We start from the raw sequence: 18,951 nt of genomic DNA on the forward strand, positions 1-18,951 counted from the left end.
TCGGATTGGCGTTTGGAAACTTTAGGTACTTTTGTTGTATTATACTCGATAATGAAATTTTAACAAGTAATAAAATCAGAGAAATGGAAGTGCAGGGCCCTAGTATATGTGCCACTAGTATATATTACATCTGTCTTACACACACTTCTAGATTTACGTATAAACTTAAAAAAATTATTTTTATTTGTGTACTAAATTTTTGTATACAAATTTAGATATTTAAGGCTTTCGATTATGATTAATGTTTATGATACAATGAAGTACACTATAAAGACAAATAACTTGAAGAGTAACATCTCAATTGAAGAGAATTGAAAAAATATACGTCGATCAGAAATTGAACCCTAAACATTTAAGGACAATCTATTTTAAAAAGCAGGAGGGTTCATATTTTAATTCATTTATAATTGAAAATAGTTATCCTATTTCGATACGCTTTGTTTTTTTCTTATTGTAATTTTGCTTGGGCAAATGTAATTTCCACACAGTGTTATTAAGAAACAAGTTTCGTAACAGAAAGATGTGAATAATTTCCTAGACAATTGGATGTTCTTTAACTTTCATAGTAAGTCATATTGATATTCAAGTTACAGGAACCGAAATTCTCTACTCTTAGTTAAAATATATCGAATGATCAGAAATTTTGACGTTCACGACTATTCAGACTTATATTTCCTTCTTCAATCTCTGAGAATCATTTTTATTTAAGGACTGTGCGGTGTCCTATCCTTATGAATTGACATATTCCTTATCATTCTTTATGGCATATCATGAATATTCATTCTGTAGTCTCATATTAGGAGCCATAATTTTAAGCAAATCTTGGATTCTGTAAAACTTTTTTGTTTTGTTTTATTTATTTTGTTAAATTGAATAGAAATAAATATAAAAGACATAATTAATTAATAACAAAAAAATTTATTCAAACATAAAAACGTAAACAAAAAATAAAAATGCTTTTTTGTAAATAATAATACTGAGATAAATAGCACAGCAGTTTGCGATATGAGCGTTGCGCGTTGTGACTTAATTTTTTTTTTAAATATAAAAAAAGGATTATTAAATTCTAATGATAACTTCCTCCTTCATGACCTCCACTAACTTCTTCATAACTTCCACTAATTTGTTCGTGACCTCCACTACTTATTTCTTCATGACCTCCACTATATTCTTCATGTCCACCCAATGATCCACCATGATCGCCTCCTCCACTTTCAAGTCCATGACCCTCGTAATGTTCTTCATGTACGGGTACAGCAACTTTAACTTCAACTGGATAAGGTACTTTCTTTTCAACTGGATAAGGAACATGTTTTACTACTTCGTATGGTACAGGACGATCCACAGGTACTTTAACTGGATAAGGAACTAATTTTTCTACTGGAACTGGTACTTTTTTCTCAACTGGGTATGGATGTGGTACTGGAACTTTTACTGGATATGGTACAGGTTTTTCAACTGGATAAGGTACTGGGCGATCTACAGGTACTTTTACTGGGTATGGTACTAATTTTTCTACTGGAACTGGAACTTTCTTTTCAATGTGAACTGGATATGGTTTTGGTACTGGAACTGGGACTGGACGATCAACTGGAACTTTTACTTCAACTGGTACATGTTTAATAACTGGATATGGTTTTGGAACTTCAACTTTTACTTCTACAGGGTATGGAACTTTCTTTTCAACGGGATATGGATGAGGAACTGGTACTTTTACTGGTACGGGAATCTTCTTTTCTACTGGATAAGGAAGTGGTACATGTACTTTAACTGGATAGGGACGATCGACTGGTACTTTAACTGGATATGGAATATGTTTTACAACTGGATATGGTTTTGGTACAGGAATGGGTACTTTTACATACTCTTTAACGGGGTACGGTACTTTCTTTTCAACGGGATATGGTTGAGGTACATGTACTTTTACTGGGTATGGTACGTGCTTTTCAACTGGTACATGTACAACCTTTTCAACTGGATATGGAACGGGTACTTTTTTGACAACAGTGACTGTTTTCACGTGCTCTTCATGGTGACCCCCATATCCACCATGGCTACCTCCAAAATCACCACCAAAGCTACCATATATACCACGTTTATCTTGTTTCTTTTCATCTAATTGTGTTTCTGATGTTTTTGTATCTTCAACTTTTTTAACATCTTCTGCTTTCTTCTCCTCTGTGGCTGAGGCAAGAAATAAAAGACTGATGAGCACTACGCACCCCTGTAAGAAAAAAAAATTCGAAACTCAATTTTGAATGATTCAAAATATTGAAAATGTTTTTTAATTTTTTAGGTTTTGGTATTTCGAAAACCAAGGCATATATCGGAAAACTGTATTCTGTTTTTCGTCTACACTCATGAACTTCATTACAAAATTCATCATTCAAGTTGAAAATAAAGTACAAATAATTTCAATCACCAGTCTAAACTTGCCTTGGCATTCGTACTACCTTAATTTGCGGCAATGCTGTCATAAAAAGGAATAATCCAAAATTGCGTATATTTTAAAGGATTGGGGCTTTTTTATAGTGATTTGTAACCTTGAACCCACAAAATATGCGCTTGATTCTATCGACAATAAAGTCGTAATGAAATGTTCTAATTTTCAAGATTATTTCGAAGATATTTCTTTATATCGGCATATTAGTTCGATTCTTTTACTCGTAATATTTTACGTTAAAATAAATTTGGTAATATTTTAAGTTTGTTCAAATTTCTTTCGTTACACTTTCTCGAATTATAAATAACCTGGAATGGTCGAGTTTTTCACTCCAATATGTGTTTAGAAATTTAATCTGTTCAAAATATGCTATGGCAATCCATCTACATTGTCTGTGAAGCTTAACTTTCTTGTTCGGGTTTGTAAAATGGAAAGCACATGAAGATTATCCACTCTCTAGAATCGAAATAGCGAAAAGTAAAACAAATCACTATTTGGTAGTGACTATTCACTATTTTCACTATTTCAAACTTAAGAGAGCACATGAAAAAGATATTGAAAAAATCCATTGACCCTCTTAGACCGGAGTCAAGCAGACAATTTTAATATACGTATTGTGACAACCATTTTTCACTTATGTGACCTCGACCTTAAATTTTCCGCAATTTAAACGTTTTTTTGCACTTGTAATTCACAGAAATTTGAACAAACTTGAAAATCACCAAACTTTTTTAAACATAAATCACACATCAAAAACACTTGAAAAAAAAAAGCACTTTTCACAATTTTGGATTTTGTTTTTCTTATTTTGGAATATTTTGTAAATAAAAAAAATCGCTCTTACCAACAGTTTCATTGCTATAATTCTTTAATTTGTTTGCAATCTAAACTGATACCAAATCGAATAGGAAGTTCTTTATTTATATATTTCTTGTATGTGGTAAATTCATAAAAATAATAAGTTCACTTTCGCTAAACAAGATTGATGTACAGTACAAAATAGTTAAAAAGTTGATCCCACTCTATGTATGTTGTATCTACATGCATAAAAACATATGTGAAATGATGTCTTCGCTACGGAAGAGTAGTTTAATCCATAGGTATTAGGTACTATATTGGTTGAAAATTCTCTCTATATGTAAGAGAAATGAATTTTTTAATTTTTTTTGGTGCAGCGTAGCTTTAAATTTAGAACCTTTAAGAGGGTCCTTTCGCCAACAATGTCAATTAAAAAATATTAGTATCGTATAGTGAAATTTCGATAATACTTTACCTTGTAAATTTTTGTGAACATTTGTTAATAGTTTTAGGAGAAAGTAAGACTCTCCCAACTGTTCTTGAATTATACTAGGTACCAGTTATCGATTAGATGGAGTGAAAAAAACTGAAAATTAGTTTTTCGAAATATTCAGGTTTCAGTTTTTGCTCTAAAATATATAAGTTAAATATATAAAACTGAAAAAAAAGTACTGGCAGGAAAATTTGCTCTTAAGGTGATTGTAAACCTACAGTATTGTAAAAAAAAGTTTTGGTTTATTGCACGGTACATACATATAAACCAAATACATACTTTGTAGTCAAGTAATGAGTTATTTTTGGCTTTACAATACCACTCAACTACAAAAATATATAATATATCGTGTGCAAGTGATACTTATAAATTTGATAATGTAGATATCGCTCTTCAATCATCAATACTCTAACTATAGTCGTCTCTGTTCATCAAATGATGGATCTTCGATGAACTCATAATTAAATTCAAATTTTGTTTTTATATCATAGACAACCTTATATTTTTATGGTATTATTATAAACTACAAGATTGTCTAAATATTTTAGATAGTTTTTTAATCACACACTCTAGATTTTTTGATATAGAAATATCCAATTGAAAAGGATAATCTATATGATTCATCATTTTTTCAGCCAACTTTGAACGATACAATAATAATAAAAAGCCCGGTTACCTAGGAATTGTTTTGTGATTTTTGGAAACTTTGTTAATCAAAAAATGTATTCATAATTATTGAAGTCCCTAGTATTATTCAATCCTTGCATATCTCCTTAAGGCAGCAAGTAAATACTTTGTTTTAAGACAATATTTTTTTGCCTTGCTTTAATTTTAAAGAAGTCAATTTTATTGAATTAACGACGTCCTTCCGCCGTCAATGTTAATTTGAAAGAAAATGTACAATTTACTTCCAGTCAGTGAAAGAACTTCCTTTAAATTTTAATGGTAAAGGGATCTAAATTGGATTTCCTAATTTTAATTTAAAATTAAATACACAAAAAGTAATATTATCTTAGTTGAGCCGCCTTTGGACCTTCTGCAGAACTTTATTTTGTCCTTAACAAAATGTGTGCTTCAGCATCTTGGAAGGTTTGGTTAGCTGTACACTAAATTTAGTAATTTATTATTTATCTACTTGAAAATGCCTACTACAGCGTTGTTCAAAAGGCCGGAACAATTAGTTTATATCCTTATATTTTTATGAATACATATACATTTAAAAAATAAATAAATTTTATTAAAATACAAATATATTAAAAATAATATAAAAGTTAAACTAATTAGTGCACATATTTTTATATATTCTTACAGACAAAATAAATCAGATCACTAACTATTTCAATATTCACGCGGGGTTTTCTAGAAGATAAAAATATAAAGATTTTTGATCTTTTGCTCTGAAGAAATTTACGATTTCTTCTTAATCTTTTATAAGAATATTTGCCGGAATCTGACAAAAAAATGCTGATATCACGTGATTGAAAACGCTTTGAATTGGCTGTCGTTGTGACGAAATAAATAAATGAGTTTATATTATTGTGAGAGTTAAAGGCGATTCCAAAAAATCCCGTTTTCTTAGGATTTTAGAATTAGGATATTGAAGTGTTTTTAAAGGTATGCTTTAATATATAGCAAGGCTAATTTTCTTAAGATTAATTTGGAAAACTTATTACATTACCTACAAGTGATTTTCTCTAAATCTTTAGTCATCAATATTTCAACAACTATGGTATATATTGAAAAATTTTACTCTTAATTTTCTTCTAATTTTCCCAAGTTCTAACAGAATCCACCCTCAAAATTTGAATCGTACCTAAATCTCAAATAATTTCATTCTATTGTTTTGGGAACGTCCTTAAGTCAATACAAATGAATTTTTTCAGTGGATATAGAATAAGAGCGCACTCTTTGGATAATTTTAAGTCGTAAATGTCTTATAATTTTGTCTAAAATCCAATAGAGAAGGAGTCCCCAAAGAAAATAGTCAAGTCTGTGTTTTTTATTTTTTAAGTTTTAATTTTCAAATCAATTTAATGACTGAATTTAAAAATTTGGAATATACTAATAGCGGTTTCCTGATAGAATAATTCCTAATAAACAAGTGTGCTTAAATGTGCATTGTAATTGTGTAGAAATACTTTTTCCTAAAGCTGATGAAGGACTTCCTGTACAACAAGAACTTTCCGACGAAGAAGCTATTTTAATATATTCGAAAATAGTCCCTCTAAAAGTGTAAAACGAAAATTTTTTAATTATTAAAACATTAAACTACTTTTAATGAAAAATATCTTAACTCTATTGGTTAAATCCAATAGTGCCCAGAACTCCTTAACTATTGGATTTGTGACACAAGTATATTTGGCACTTTCGACATAAAACTTTCCAATGAATTCTCTCGTTACACTCTGTATAACTATTTATACTAGAATGAATTAAAATTTAGAAAGAAACTCAAAGATCAAGAATAAAGAGTAGAATTAAAATTGATCGAATTTCTTTGTGTATTAGTGTACTTTCAACATTACAACAGTGAAATGAATGTGATTTTTATCTGTTTTGTTAATTTTTATATAAAGAATTCTTTATTCATCTTGTAATAAATTTCTTTTTATGTAATGACAATAGTAATATGTTTAATTACATTTTACACATATGTTGTTGCATAATAATACTATCTGAAGTGTTACATGACTATTATTATTATTATTATTTCTGTGGTTATTTTAATGTCGAATAAGTATATTCTAGACTTTATAATATGTACATGATATATCATAAGTCACACAGCAGAGTGTATCGTTACTCAAAATGAGTCGAAAATTCTTCAAAAGTTTTTTGATCCAATGTTCTATATTAACGCGATAGGACTTCGTAAATTACCTTAGTTAATTTTACAAATTTGTCAATCAATATTGACAAAAATTGATGAAATGCTAAGAAAATAAATTTTACTACAATTTATCATCTTAGCGTTTTGTTGCCAAGTTTCAAATATACAAAGATTTTTAAGTTCTCAGTTCTAAAATACGAAATTGAAAATTTTGGTATTTATTTAAAAAGTTTTGTGTTTTAGAACTTTGAATATAAGTAAACCTACCTGTCAAAAATAAACTTGAAAAAAATGACCAGGTAATAAATTGTAGTAAAACTTATTTTCTGCATTTTTGATTATTATTGTGGTTCTAGATTCGCTGATGATTTTTGCAGGGATATAGGTGTTTGAAATTTGGGTAAAATTTGGTATTAAAAAATGTTATTTTAATTAAAAAATCGAAGTCGCTGTGAACTACAAAAAAAAAATCATCACAATCACTGCATCAAAATCCGTTGCGTAGTTTTAAAGATCTAAGTATACATAGGGATATAGGACATTATGCATTGATGACAATTTACTAAAAATAGGTTTTGTAACGTGATGCCTTCGTTAAGGATGTATGAGCATGAAAACAATGTTTGATTTAAAGGCTCAAAATTTGTTTGTAGGTAGTCTTTTACTCAAAGAATATGTGGTTAAAATTTCAGCTTAGGTATCCGTGCAAATTTTTAAGAAAAAAGTCATTAAAAATCGATATAAAAGACATTGGCTCTTATGGAGGAATCTCAAAAAACGACATATTTTGGAAGTTTTTGATAATTTTCATTTGGAATGAATGAAAACAAATTAAAAAAAAACTTTTTAATAGAAAGTAAACATATTAGCAATGAATTAGAAAAGAAAAAAACTAAGTGTCACCGTCCATATAAGGGATGTAAGAGCAGGGTAGATTAAGGGTTGAAATTATTTTTATCTTATTTTCAACTTTGATGATGAATTTTGTTATAACTTCATGAATGTAGACGAAAAATAAGAATAAAATTTTTCGATATGTGTCTTGGTTTTCGAAATATCGAAAGCTAAATAATTAAACAAAATTTTCAATTTTCGATATTTTGAAAATTAAGCCAGATATCGAAAAATTTTAGTCTTACTTTTCGTCTTATATCGTCAAGTAATAATATAAATTTATCATCAAAATTGAAAATATCTATTTTTGAATTTGTGCCCCCACTACCATGCTCATACATCCTTAAGGACTTGAATATATTGACACTTTTATTTTGCTTTTAAAAAGCATTGAGGAATATCCCCTTTCAGTTTTTATATTGTTTTACTTAGGAAATATCCTGAATTGCTTGCTTTCTACTTTGATGAATTTAAACAGATAATTTTATTTATTTGTTTTTGTTTCATTTTCATATCTAACTGCAACGATACATTAATAATGTTCAGTAAACACTCTACACAATAGATATCTACATACAAGGTATTTAAAAAGTTCTGATCTCCCATCTCCGATTTATTTATCTCCAAGAAGGAAAGATGATTGAAATGAAAACATATGTTCAAAACTGATAAGTGGAAAACTTCAAATTTAAAAGTTATTCCATACAAAAAACAAAGATTTTTGATATAATTTTCCTTTTGAAAATTAAATAAATTCGGCAGAAATTGAATGTAAGTTTTTGCCCGTAATTGTCTTGTCATTCTATTTTTGTGGAATCTAGTTTTCGGTAAATTCTTTGAAATAGTAATTGTTGGGTTATTATAGGAGTTATAAGAAAAAATTTCCTACAATCAAATCTCCTACTTTAGTTTAATATAGTAAACGGAGGACCGATACTGTTTAGTAGCCCTGTATATGTAGCCCTGTATATGTAATAATTAGAACCAATTAAATTTTTTTTTATTTTTGTAGCTTAATTAAAATGTAATTAATATGATACTTAACGAAATCATTTCACTAATTCAATTAATTTTTTGTAAAGAAATAAACAAAATATATTTTGCAATAAAACATATCTATAGAAATAATTTTTAACATAATAATGTTAAAAGTGCACTTAGTAGGGAAGTTAGGAAATAAATTTTCGTGGTTGAGTACCTTAAATTAATTTAATTTTTATTTGTTAATTTAATTATGGCATCTATTTAATTACTAATAAATTTCCAAACACAATCAATGTCGTAAATAAATTTTTTGAATGAAAATGTTTCAAAAATTTTGATTATGTTTCATATTCCCGACGAATTTTTGACTTTACGAAAAATGTTTCGGGAAAATTTTTCGCTTCTCTTTTTGTGATTTTAAAGTTAGTAAAACGAACATATTTCTTCCTTCTGTACCCCAATAGCCGTCAATCTATTACTTGCGAAGTAAATGCATGTACACTTGAATAGGAAATGCGAATGAATAAAGTTGGTAATATAAAGAAAAAAGATGTAAGGGAAATATGTAGTATTGGGAATCAGAATTTTTATTCATGTGTTTTTAAAGTCTATGTTGATAGCACTGTTAATTTGTCAACAGAGCATTTTTTTTATCGATAAACGTGTGAACCATGGTACAGGACCTTCATGTACCAAGAGTCACCTCCAACGATTGTATCTGAAGGTGTTCTATTCAACATATAAACGTTAATCTTTATAGGTTACACCAAAGAGTATAAGATAGAGGAGAAGGCCTCCATTACTGGCAATGTTTAAAAAGAATTTACAAATTTCAACTCCTCTAGTGATTGTATCCAGTCATAGACGCTCTTCACCTCCATAATTTTGTTCCATTAGCAGAGTTTAGTTTCGATCTACGAACCTCTGGATTGTGGGACCAGTACGCTTCCACTGCGCCACTCTATTACCTAGACTTGTTAAGTTGGTATATACGCCTACACTTGACAGGAAATTCAAATAAATAAAATTGCCAATTAAAAAAAAAATTGAAAATATTAATTATTATATAATAGATTTTAATTTAGATATTTAATTTTGTTTGAAAAATAATTCAAGATAATTCAAGATATATAATTTTTATATAATATTTTTATATAATTATGTTGTTTGAAAAACTAGAAATTTCTTACTTATTATATTTAATACTCTTATGATAAATTATTAAAAAAAAAAAAATTAACAACCAGATGGTTGGTTCTGTTTAATAAATAATAACATGCTTAATATTTAATGTTCATTTATTTTATTACTAAAAACTAAAAGTTATAATGCATTTTTATTATTTAGTAGGTATTTATAATATTGCAAGTATTATGTAATTAACTTATTAATAAAATTAACAATTACAGTGCAACCTTAATATAACGAACCTCAATATAACGAATTCCTCGATTTAACAAATTTTTCGCAATCGCCTTGAATTGTCCATAAGAGTCAATATAAAATATACCTCTACATTTCGAATATTTTTTGCGAACAGTCTCTTTATAACGAATTTTCAACTATAATAAAAAATTTAAATACCTCTAAATAACGAATTTCGTCAATTCAAAACCTTTATATAACGTATAAAGTCCCACCAATATATGACAGTTAGTATGCTCCATAGTATGTAATTCATGTCGCGAGAGGTTCCGATACTTTTTTCCTCTTTATAACGAATTTTAGACCAACTTAACCTCAATATTACAAACCTCAGTTTAATGAATTACTTGATATAACGAATATTTACTGGTTCCCTTCAGATTTATTATATCGAGGTTGCACTGTATTATTATTATACTATGTATTTAACTAATATACTGCGGCTGTACGATTTTTCTTTTGCTTGGTAAAATCCGTAGGCTCGGTAAAATGCGTTAATGAGTAGGTATGAATAATTTTCGGAAGGAAAATTTTTGCAGAATCTGATTTAAAAAGTGCTCCTGAATGTAAAAACGCAGGTTTCCGGTGGGTAACCCGATAGGATATTGTTTAAACTAATTTTTTTTAAACAAATAAATAATATTGACCTAATCTACCGAATTTTATCATATAATTGGGATCAAAATGAACAAAAAATGTTCTCAGACATTTTTCTCTAAGCCCTCCAGTTTTCAAATAAAAAGTTCATAAAATTTGAAAAAAGCAATTTTGTTTATTTTCATTTTCTCTCAAAAAACCATAAAAAAATAACGATTTCCTGTTCTATACATGCTAGAAAGATGAGATTTTCACCAATCGACTCAAAATAAAGTCAAATTAACAGAAAAGTTTGATTTTTAACAACGAAACCCTACGGAAAATTTGAAAAACCGTTTTTCCCATTGAACAGAAGATAATTTTTGGATAATTGATTATATTCTTAAAAATCATTGTTTATAAAAAAGAAAGCTGGTGGTTTTCAAATTTTTTATTTCCATCATCGTGTAAGATACGAACCGTTAATAAATCAATTTGTCCAAAAATTATTCCAAAATCGATGTTTTTCACTTTACCACGTCTGTGTCTACTAACCAACTGTTAAGTTGTTTAATTTATTGATTATTTTACAATCTATGTGTATTTAAAAAATGATTAAGGAAGAAACTAAAGAATAAATTTATAAATAATAATGTCATCTTTAATTAATTAAATGTATTATTTTATGTTAATATAATACATACACAGGACGGAAGTTGAACTAATTTATATTGACAATTGTATATCATTCATATGTTTATTAAAAAAACTGGATATTGTATTGAAGAAAGAATGTTTAGTCTAAAACAAGCTTACTACAGCCATATTATCATCATTTCTACAACTCATTTGTATTCAATAAGTTTTTAGGGTGGGGTTTTAGGAAGTAGTGGATGCTAATCGATTCTTTTATAGTTCGAAATTCACATTTTAGCCCAAAAATAAATTAAAGAATCCAATTACAATCCATTGTAAATCAATTATTTTAAATTTTCCATCATAATTGAAAAAATATTTTATTTTTATATTTGTGTCCTTACAACGGATGTTTTTGGTTTCAATAATTTATTAAGATTTTAACTTTAATTTAAAAAGTTTTTTTTTTTAAAATTTCTACCTACTAGTTTTGGAGAAATTTATGAAAATATATCATCCATTTACCGTTTTTCCATAAAATCAATGTTAAATATGCCTAATTTTAAAGTTATTTATTTATTTAAATAATCGACCCCTTCAACCGGGTGACCCCCCCCCCCCAATTTTCAGAATTGATTTAGACTTTTATCCAAAATTGCTCTGGAGCTCGTAAGTAAATCAATTACATTATATTACTTATGTTCAGGTATGGATGATACATTTATTTACATAGGCAACTTGTTTTATGCATCATATAATAAAATGCCTAAGTAGTAATATGAAGCTAAAATAATTTTTCTACAAATTATTCTTAGTATTCTTTATTTTAATAAAGTAAAATATTTATGAATTATTTATCAAAAAATACATATTCTTTAGCCCCAAGATAAATGATATATAATGAATTTAGATGATAGATAATCTAAAGGAATTATGTATCATTTATCTTGAGGACAAAGGATAGATATGTATTTCATTACTTTTATGGTGGAGGCTTCGATTAGTTAATATTGTTAAACATGCATTATATATAATAATTTGTGTTTCTTGCGCTTCCACCATTTTTTAAACTTAAATCCTTGGAAGAAATAAAGATAAAAATTATTCTTATTCATTATTAATGGACAATAACATTTTTGAGTTAGTCCTGATGAATAAATTTGTGACTTTGGTCTGAGGCTTTCATTATTAAAAGAATCTAATTCTTAGTTTTATATAATAATGCTGTTATAAAATCTCAACCACAACCAAAAATATTTGTATGTATGGTTTTTAACTCCACACTTAAAAATTTGTTTTATGGTTAAAGATGATTTATAATTTAATAATCGAGATTAAATTTGATTGTACAGTATGTCCATGAAAAAAAATTGCAAGCAATTTACTCTTACCGTGCATATATTCCAATCTCTTTTACAATATTGTAGGAAGACAACGGTTGCAATTTTCTTAAATGCTTTTCTTTTCAATTTAAATTGATAACAAGTGAAAACAAACAATTGACTGAGTTAATTGTTGAAATACCATGCATAAATAGTGTTGATTACATTGTACATACATATACAATTTATATAATACATACAATACAATTTACGCCTAATTTGCGCCCTCACGGATAAACAGTGATGTTTACGAAAAAATGTTTCAAACAAAAGTTTGTTTATTTTTTTATAAGGAACATTTTTTACATTTAAACTTTTGTTATATCTCTAACGGTTTACAAGATGAGTCCTACTGACCTATGTTGCTCATTTACGAACTCGACCTCACTTTTTACGTCCTGAGTACGCTGTAAAAATTTCAGCTTGATATCTTTTGTTGGTTTTGAGTTATCGTGCCCACAGACGGACGGACGGACAGACGGGCGGACAACTGGAAATGAACTAATTAGGTGATTTTATGAACACCTATACCAAAATTTTGTTGGTAGCATCAATATTTTTAAGCGTTACAAACTTGGGACTAAATTTAGTATATTACATATATGCATGATATAAAAAAGTAAATTTGGAAAAATGGATTAGATTTATTTCTACAGCATTTTCAAAATCGTACACACTTCTTTACCCTACCCTGTACCTATTATAAATATTTGGATACCATTTTGTATTTTAAAATGAGCAACCTGTATTTCAATAAATAATAATACAATTTACATTAATGATGTTTTTAATACAATTAGAAATAAAATAAAATTCTAATTTTCGGTAAATACAAATATTATTCATTCACTTCCCACTTTCGCTTCAGAATGTTATGTATGTATATAACATATAATGTTATGTTATATCTGTCTTATATATGTTTTAAAAATTGATATGGAGAACAGAGTGCTAATTAGTCGTCAATAATATTATTCTATAGGTATTATATACGTGTATGAGTGTATTATAAAATACATATAACTAACTCATTACTTCCTTTTTTTGTTTTACAAAAAGATACAAAAAAAAAACAATAATGGACATAATTTGCTTATTACATATAAACAGGACCGAATTATGCCACTGTATACTTATTATGCACATATCGTTTATAGAATTTGAAGTATTTAGATATAATAATTTTGTTTCGAACGCACGAGAAGAAATATATAGATTTTTAAATAGTGATTCAATTATGGCCAATAACATCGTTCCAATGAGCGAACAACTCGCATTGTGCAAAAGTTCGAGGAAACTTTAAGCATTGGAGATGGAGTAAAGTGTGTATATTATAATAGCGTGCGTTCAGCCAGGAATACAACATTGGATTTAATTTTGTGGGGTTTTCTTAAGAGTCACGTCTATAGCAACAAACCTGCACCGTAAAAGCACCTAAAAGCTTATATCCAACAAGTTATAGCCGAAATAACTGCCTAAAACTTGTGAAAAGTCACACAAAATTACCTGGAACGAATAAACTGCTGCAGAAGGTCCAGATGCGGCCAATTGACTGGCATCATTTTTCATATTAAATGAAGTATACTTATATTCAGTATATTCAATTAATAAAAATGTAACTAAGATAATGTTACATTTTTTGTTAGTAAAAAAAACTTAGTTAGGAAACTCAATTTTAATCATCCTTTATAGTAAACGTAACTTAACTAACTTGTCAAGTCAAACCTGTTCAACTATTTAAAGATTATTGTCTTTTTTTCGAGTAGCTTTAAGGATTACCTACTTTACTAAGAATAAGGCCGGATCCCAGTGTTACCACGAGTTATGTAAATGAAACACTAATGAGAATTTTTGCTTTTTAAAGGTTTATTTTTCTAGGTCGGGGTTTTTATAATTTTATAGAGCTCATATCTTTAAATGATAAGCCATATTGTTTCCAAATTTTGAATCCGCCCAATCAACTGCCCATATTTTATAAATCCAAGTGTAAAAAATAATGAATAATGATTCCTTTCTTAATAACGATCTAATCTTATCTAAGATTTTCTGAGGACAATTTCGAGATTGTTTTGCACCTTGACAAAATATCTTTATTGTATTCACATGCATATCCAAAATGTTATTAACTAAGCATTTTTGGATTTTAATGTTAAGATGCTAGGCGTAACTAGAGCAAAAAAAAGAACACCATTTTGTTTTATTAAAATAATTACCTAATCGATTGTTTACTTTTTCTAATATATAATAATGGGGGTTTTACCTCCGTTCATCAGACATTTATGTCTCCAACAGAGGCCACCCACATCATTCTGTTTTAATCTTTATTTATTTCAAATACATTCGAATATATACAATTACATTTTCATGATGTGGATGGAGTCGGTTACTTCGTTCTTACCCAAACGACGACAGTGTGATCAATTTACCACCCCATTAACTATTTTTGTTCACACTGCCGCTGCCTAGGTTCGAACCCGCAACCTCCCAGCCAGTGATCATAGCAAGCTAAGACGCCTTAGCGAGCTCGGCCACTGGACCGGTTACTTTTTCTAATATATTTAACGTTTTATAACAGTAATGATTCTGTTTTCAACCTCTCAATAGTCTTTTTCTTAGTTGAAAAATCCAACAGGGGAAGTGTAAAATAAAATTGCTTGTTTTTCGATGATAAAATCAATAAATTTTAAACCCAAAATTAAAAATCTAACAAAAGCTTAAAATACTTTCTCTTAAATCTTTTATATGAAGATCGAAGTATAAATTTTCTTTAAATCCAGACCTGTACAACAAAATATAATACTTTAAAGTACTTACTATATCAGCAATTAATTGAATGTAATAATATATCCTTTATACAGATACTATACTTACAAAAACTCAATATTATTATGTATTGAATTCACTTATACTTGGATTGTGCTATGAATAAAAAGTAATTTTTAGAGCATGGAACGAACGTATATAATATAATTAATGTTTTATAATATATCTTTAACATATACTCTACATGCACGCGGGCAAAATTTTATTTTTAGTTTTTTTTCTTTTTAAATTTTTGTTTGTACAGAAATTATATAGTATGAATAATTTTTGTATTAACTTCATGATTATAGTCATTAATTATGAAATCAAAATGATTTGATAAATAGTTTTTTTTTTTTTTTTTTGGTGATCGATGAATTGATTTTAAAAATACTGCTTAAATAGGAGAAATTTTACCATTGATAAAATAAATTGATTAAAATAGATTATATCAGCACGTCGATATTAAATAAAAAGAAATATACAGTTATCGATTGTCTAGGAAAACTTATGAAAATGTTACAAAATTTTTCAATAGTGTAGTTGGCAGTACCTCTTGTGGGGAAAAAAACCTTGACAGAATGAATTTTTGGAAAAAATCGCGGTAAATGAAGCGTTGCAGTAAACATCCGGGAAATGTTTACTTAGTGAATTCGAGTATCCTATATAAGAGAATGGTTTCATTTTTAAAATCAAAATATGTTGTTTGAATACTCGAGTTTATAGTTTAATAGAACTTCTTGCAGGGATAAATCATGTTTTATGATAAGTAGCAAATTCAAATTTTCGAATTTTGGGTTCCAACATAACCCTGGTGGAAAAAATATTTGAAACAAGTGAAAACAAACAATTGACTGAGTTAATTGTTGAAATACCATGCATAGTCAGTGTTGATTTCTTTATCACATTACACATACAAACATGTGCCACATACATAACTAATAATCAAGTATAGTAAATATTATAAAAATTTCGCCTAATTGGCGCCCTCACGGGTAAACAGTGATGTTTACGAAAAAATGTTTCAAACAAAAGTTGTTTAATTTTTGATAAGGAACATTTTTTACATTTAAACTTTTGTTCTATCTCTAACGGTTTACAAGATGGGTCCTACGGACCCAAAATCCAATTGACCTATGATGCTCATTTACGAACTTGACCTCACTTTTTACGTCCTGAGTACGCTGTAAAAATTTCAGCTCGATATCTTTTTTCGTTTTTGAGTTATCGTGTCCACAGACGGACGGACGGACGGACGGACGGACGGACAACCGGAAATGGACTAATTAGGTGATTTTATGAACACCTATGACAAAATTTTTTTCCTAGCATCATTATTTTTAAGCGTTACAAACTTGGGACTAAACTTAATATACTATGTATATTTCATATATACATGGTATAAAAATAATAAATCTTAATAAGTCTTAGGAAACTCTGAAAAAGTCTTAGAAACTTTAAAAAAGTATTAAGAACTCTGAATAACTCTGAATTAGACTAGTCCGAAAACGTTGAGAAATTCAAAGTTCCTAAGACTTTTTCAGAATTTCTTATTCTTTATTCAAATATTTTTTCCACTAGAGAACCTATTACCTCGTATCTTCCTAACGTTTCAATGGATTCCAACATTTAAGGTATCATTATATTTGTCTCAAAAACCCAAGTGTTCTTAGGTGTTTGAAAAAACAAAACAAAATGGCAGATTTTTGAAGTGAAATAGTAACCGTGAATAAAAAAAAACAGAATTAAAGAAATTGAAAGGGGATTACAAAAATATAAGTTAAGTGATGTTTAAATTTAATTAGAAAGAATGAATTGGTTTAAAAATTTTAATATAGCGTTATAAGAGGGTTTTTTTAGTGCTAGGACACTAAAAAATCTAAAATAAAATAAATAATTAAAAAAATTAAACTGCTTTAAATACAATCTGAAAGAAAGAAACAAGTTCAGTAGTTTACATGGTGACTATAACAGTCGGGGCCCATTAAAATCAGACCGACTCAAACCTCAAATTTTCAATAATGGCAAAGAATACAGAGTACCTAATAGAACATAATTTGTATATACGTATCCGAACTGACCATTTTGGTAGTTTGAACTACTTCTCAAGAGGGTTTAGGCGTTAGGTATTCTGTATTCTTTGATAATGGGCTCTGAAATTTAAAGTCGGTATGTAAACTACTGGATTTGTTTCTTTCTTTACAGATTTTATTTAACGCAGTCGAGTTTTTATTTTTTTAAATTATTTATTTTTATATTACCTAACAAATATTATATACCTTAATTTAAAATAGATTTTATAACCTTAACAATATAATATACATATAAAAAAATACTCTTATGCAATAAAAAGTATATTCTTCCGGCCTCCTATCCATTTGAACAAACATATGTTGACATACTTTAAAAAAAAAATAATATACGTTTAATTTCATTATACACTCATCTACTTTAAAATGGATGAAATTATTATTAAATGAGCTTGTTTTAAAGATTTTGTTTTCTATATAGCGAAATTTATTTACTTATTTATTAACCGACTTCAAACAAAAACGGAGGAGGTTATCAATTCGACTTTTTTTTTTATGTTTGTTACCTCAGAACTTTTGACTGAGTGAACCGATTTTGATGATTCTTTATCTGTTTGAAAGCTGGTGCTTCCCGTTTGGTCCCATTTCATTTTGGTCTAGTTCTGACAACGGCATCCATGAGAAAATCATAAAAGTCTTAAATTTGCATTAAGTATGCACGACAAGAGGACGAATAACTCCATATCACTTCGATTATTTTTTTTTAGTGAAAAATTAGGTGGTGTACTTCAGATTTACTAAAAATCACAAAATAAAAAAAAACTTTTAACAAAAAGGAAGCCGGCTTCAAAAGAAAAATTTTCCCGCACAAATTAAAATGCACTAAAAAGTAAACAAATAATGATAATATAATGGAGTTAAAATTATTGTTATTTTTGGAGTCGGTGGCAGCCAAGGAAACAAATCTGACAGAACAGTTTGCTACATTAGCTTGGCTGACACCGACTCCAAAAATAACAATTATTTTAACTCCATTATATTATCATTATTTGTTTACTTTTTAGTGCATTTTAATTTGTGCTGGAAAAATTTTTCTTTTGAAGTCGGTTTTCTTTTTGTTAAAAGTTTTTTTTATTTTTACTTTTCTATAGCGAATCTAATAATTTATATGTTTGTATAATAATAGTATTTATTGATTGTATCATCATAAATTAATCAGAAAAAAATTATATTTAATTATTGAAGGTAGTATTAGCGTCAGGGCAAGTTTAGACTTGTAGTTTAAATTATTTGTACCTTATTTTAAACTTTGATGATAAATTTGTTATAACTTCATAAATGTAGACGAAAAATAGGTGGCAAATTTTTCGATATCTGCCTTAGTTTGCGAAATATCGACAGCTAAATATTTAAACAAAATTTTTAATTTTCGATATTTTCAAAATAAATAGAAAAATCGAAAAATTTTATACTTACTTTTCGTCTTATATTGTCAAGTTATAACATAATTCATCATCAAAATTGTAAAAATATAAATTTTTTAATTTGTGTTCTCACTTACCGTGTTCATACAACATTAATTAGTCGGGCACATTGGTTTCTGTTTTACATTATTTATTAAGGTTTTAACTTTAATTTGAATAGTTTTTTGTAAAATT

The 18,951-nt window shown here is 28.0% G+C and overlaps 2 protein-coding genes across 2 annotated transcripts in view; one reads left to right on the top strand and one right to left on the bottom strand.

Annotated features, from left to right (window-relative positions):
• LOC123294364 (angiotensin-converting enzyme) overlaps positions 1-18,951 on the top strand; it is a 157,142-nt gene that overhangs the window by 24,114 nt on the left and 114,077 nt on the right. The gene's annotated exons all lie outside the window — the stretch shown is intronic.
• LOC123306032 (proline-rich protein 4-like) lies at positions 1,067-14,030 on the bottom strand. Its single transcript, XM_044887895.1, has 2 exons — positions 13,968-14,030; positions 1,067-2,224 (listed from the first exon to the last, which is right to left on the bottom strand). Exons 1-2 carry the CDS (start codon positions 14,028-14,030, stop codon positions 1,067-1,069), a joined length of 1,221 nt encoding a protein of 406 aa, XP_044743830.1.

This window comes from Chrysoperla carnea, chromosome 1 (assembly GCF_905475395.1).
Source record: "Chrysoperla carnea chromosome 1, inChrCarn1.1, whole genome shotgun sequence".
Taxonomy (NCBI): Eukaryota; Metazoa; Arthropoda; class Insecta; order Neuroptera; family Chrysopidae; genus Chrysoperla; species Chrysoperla carnea.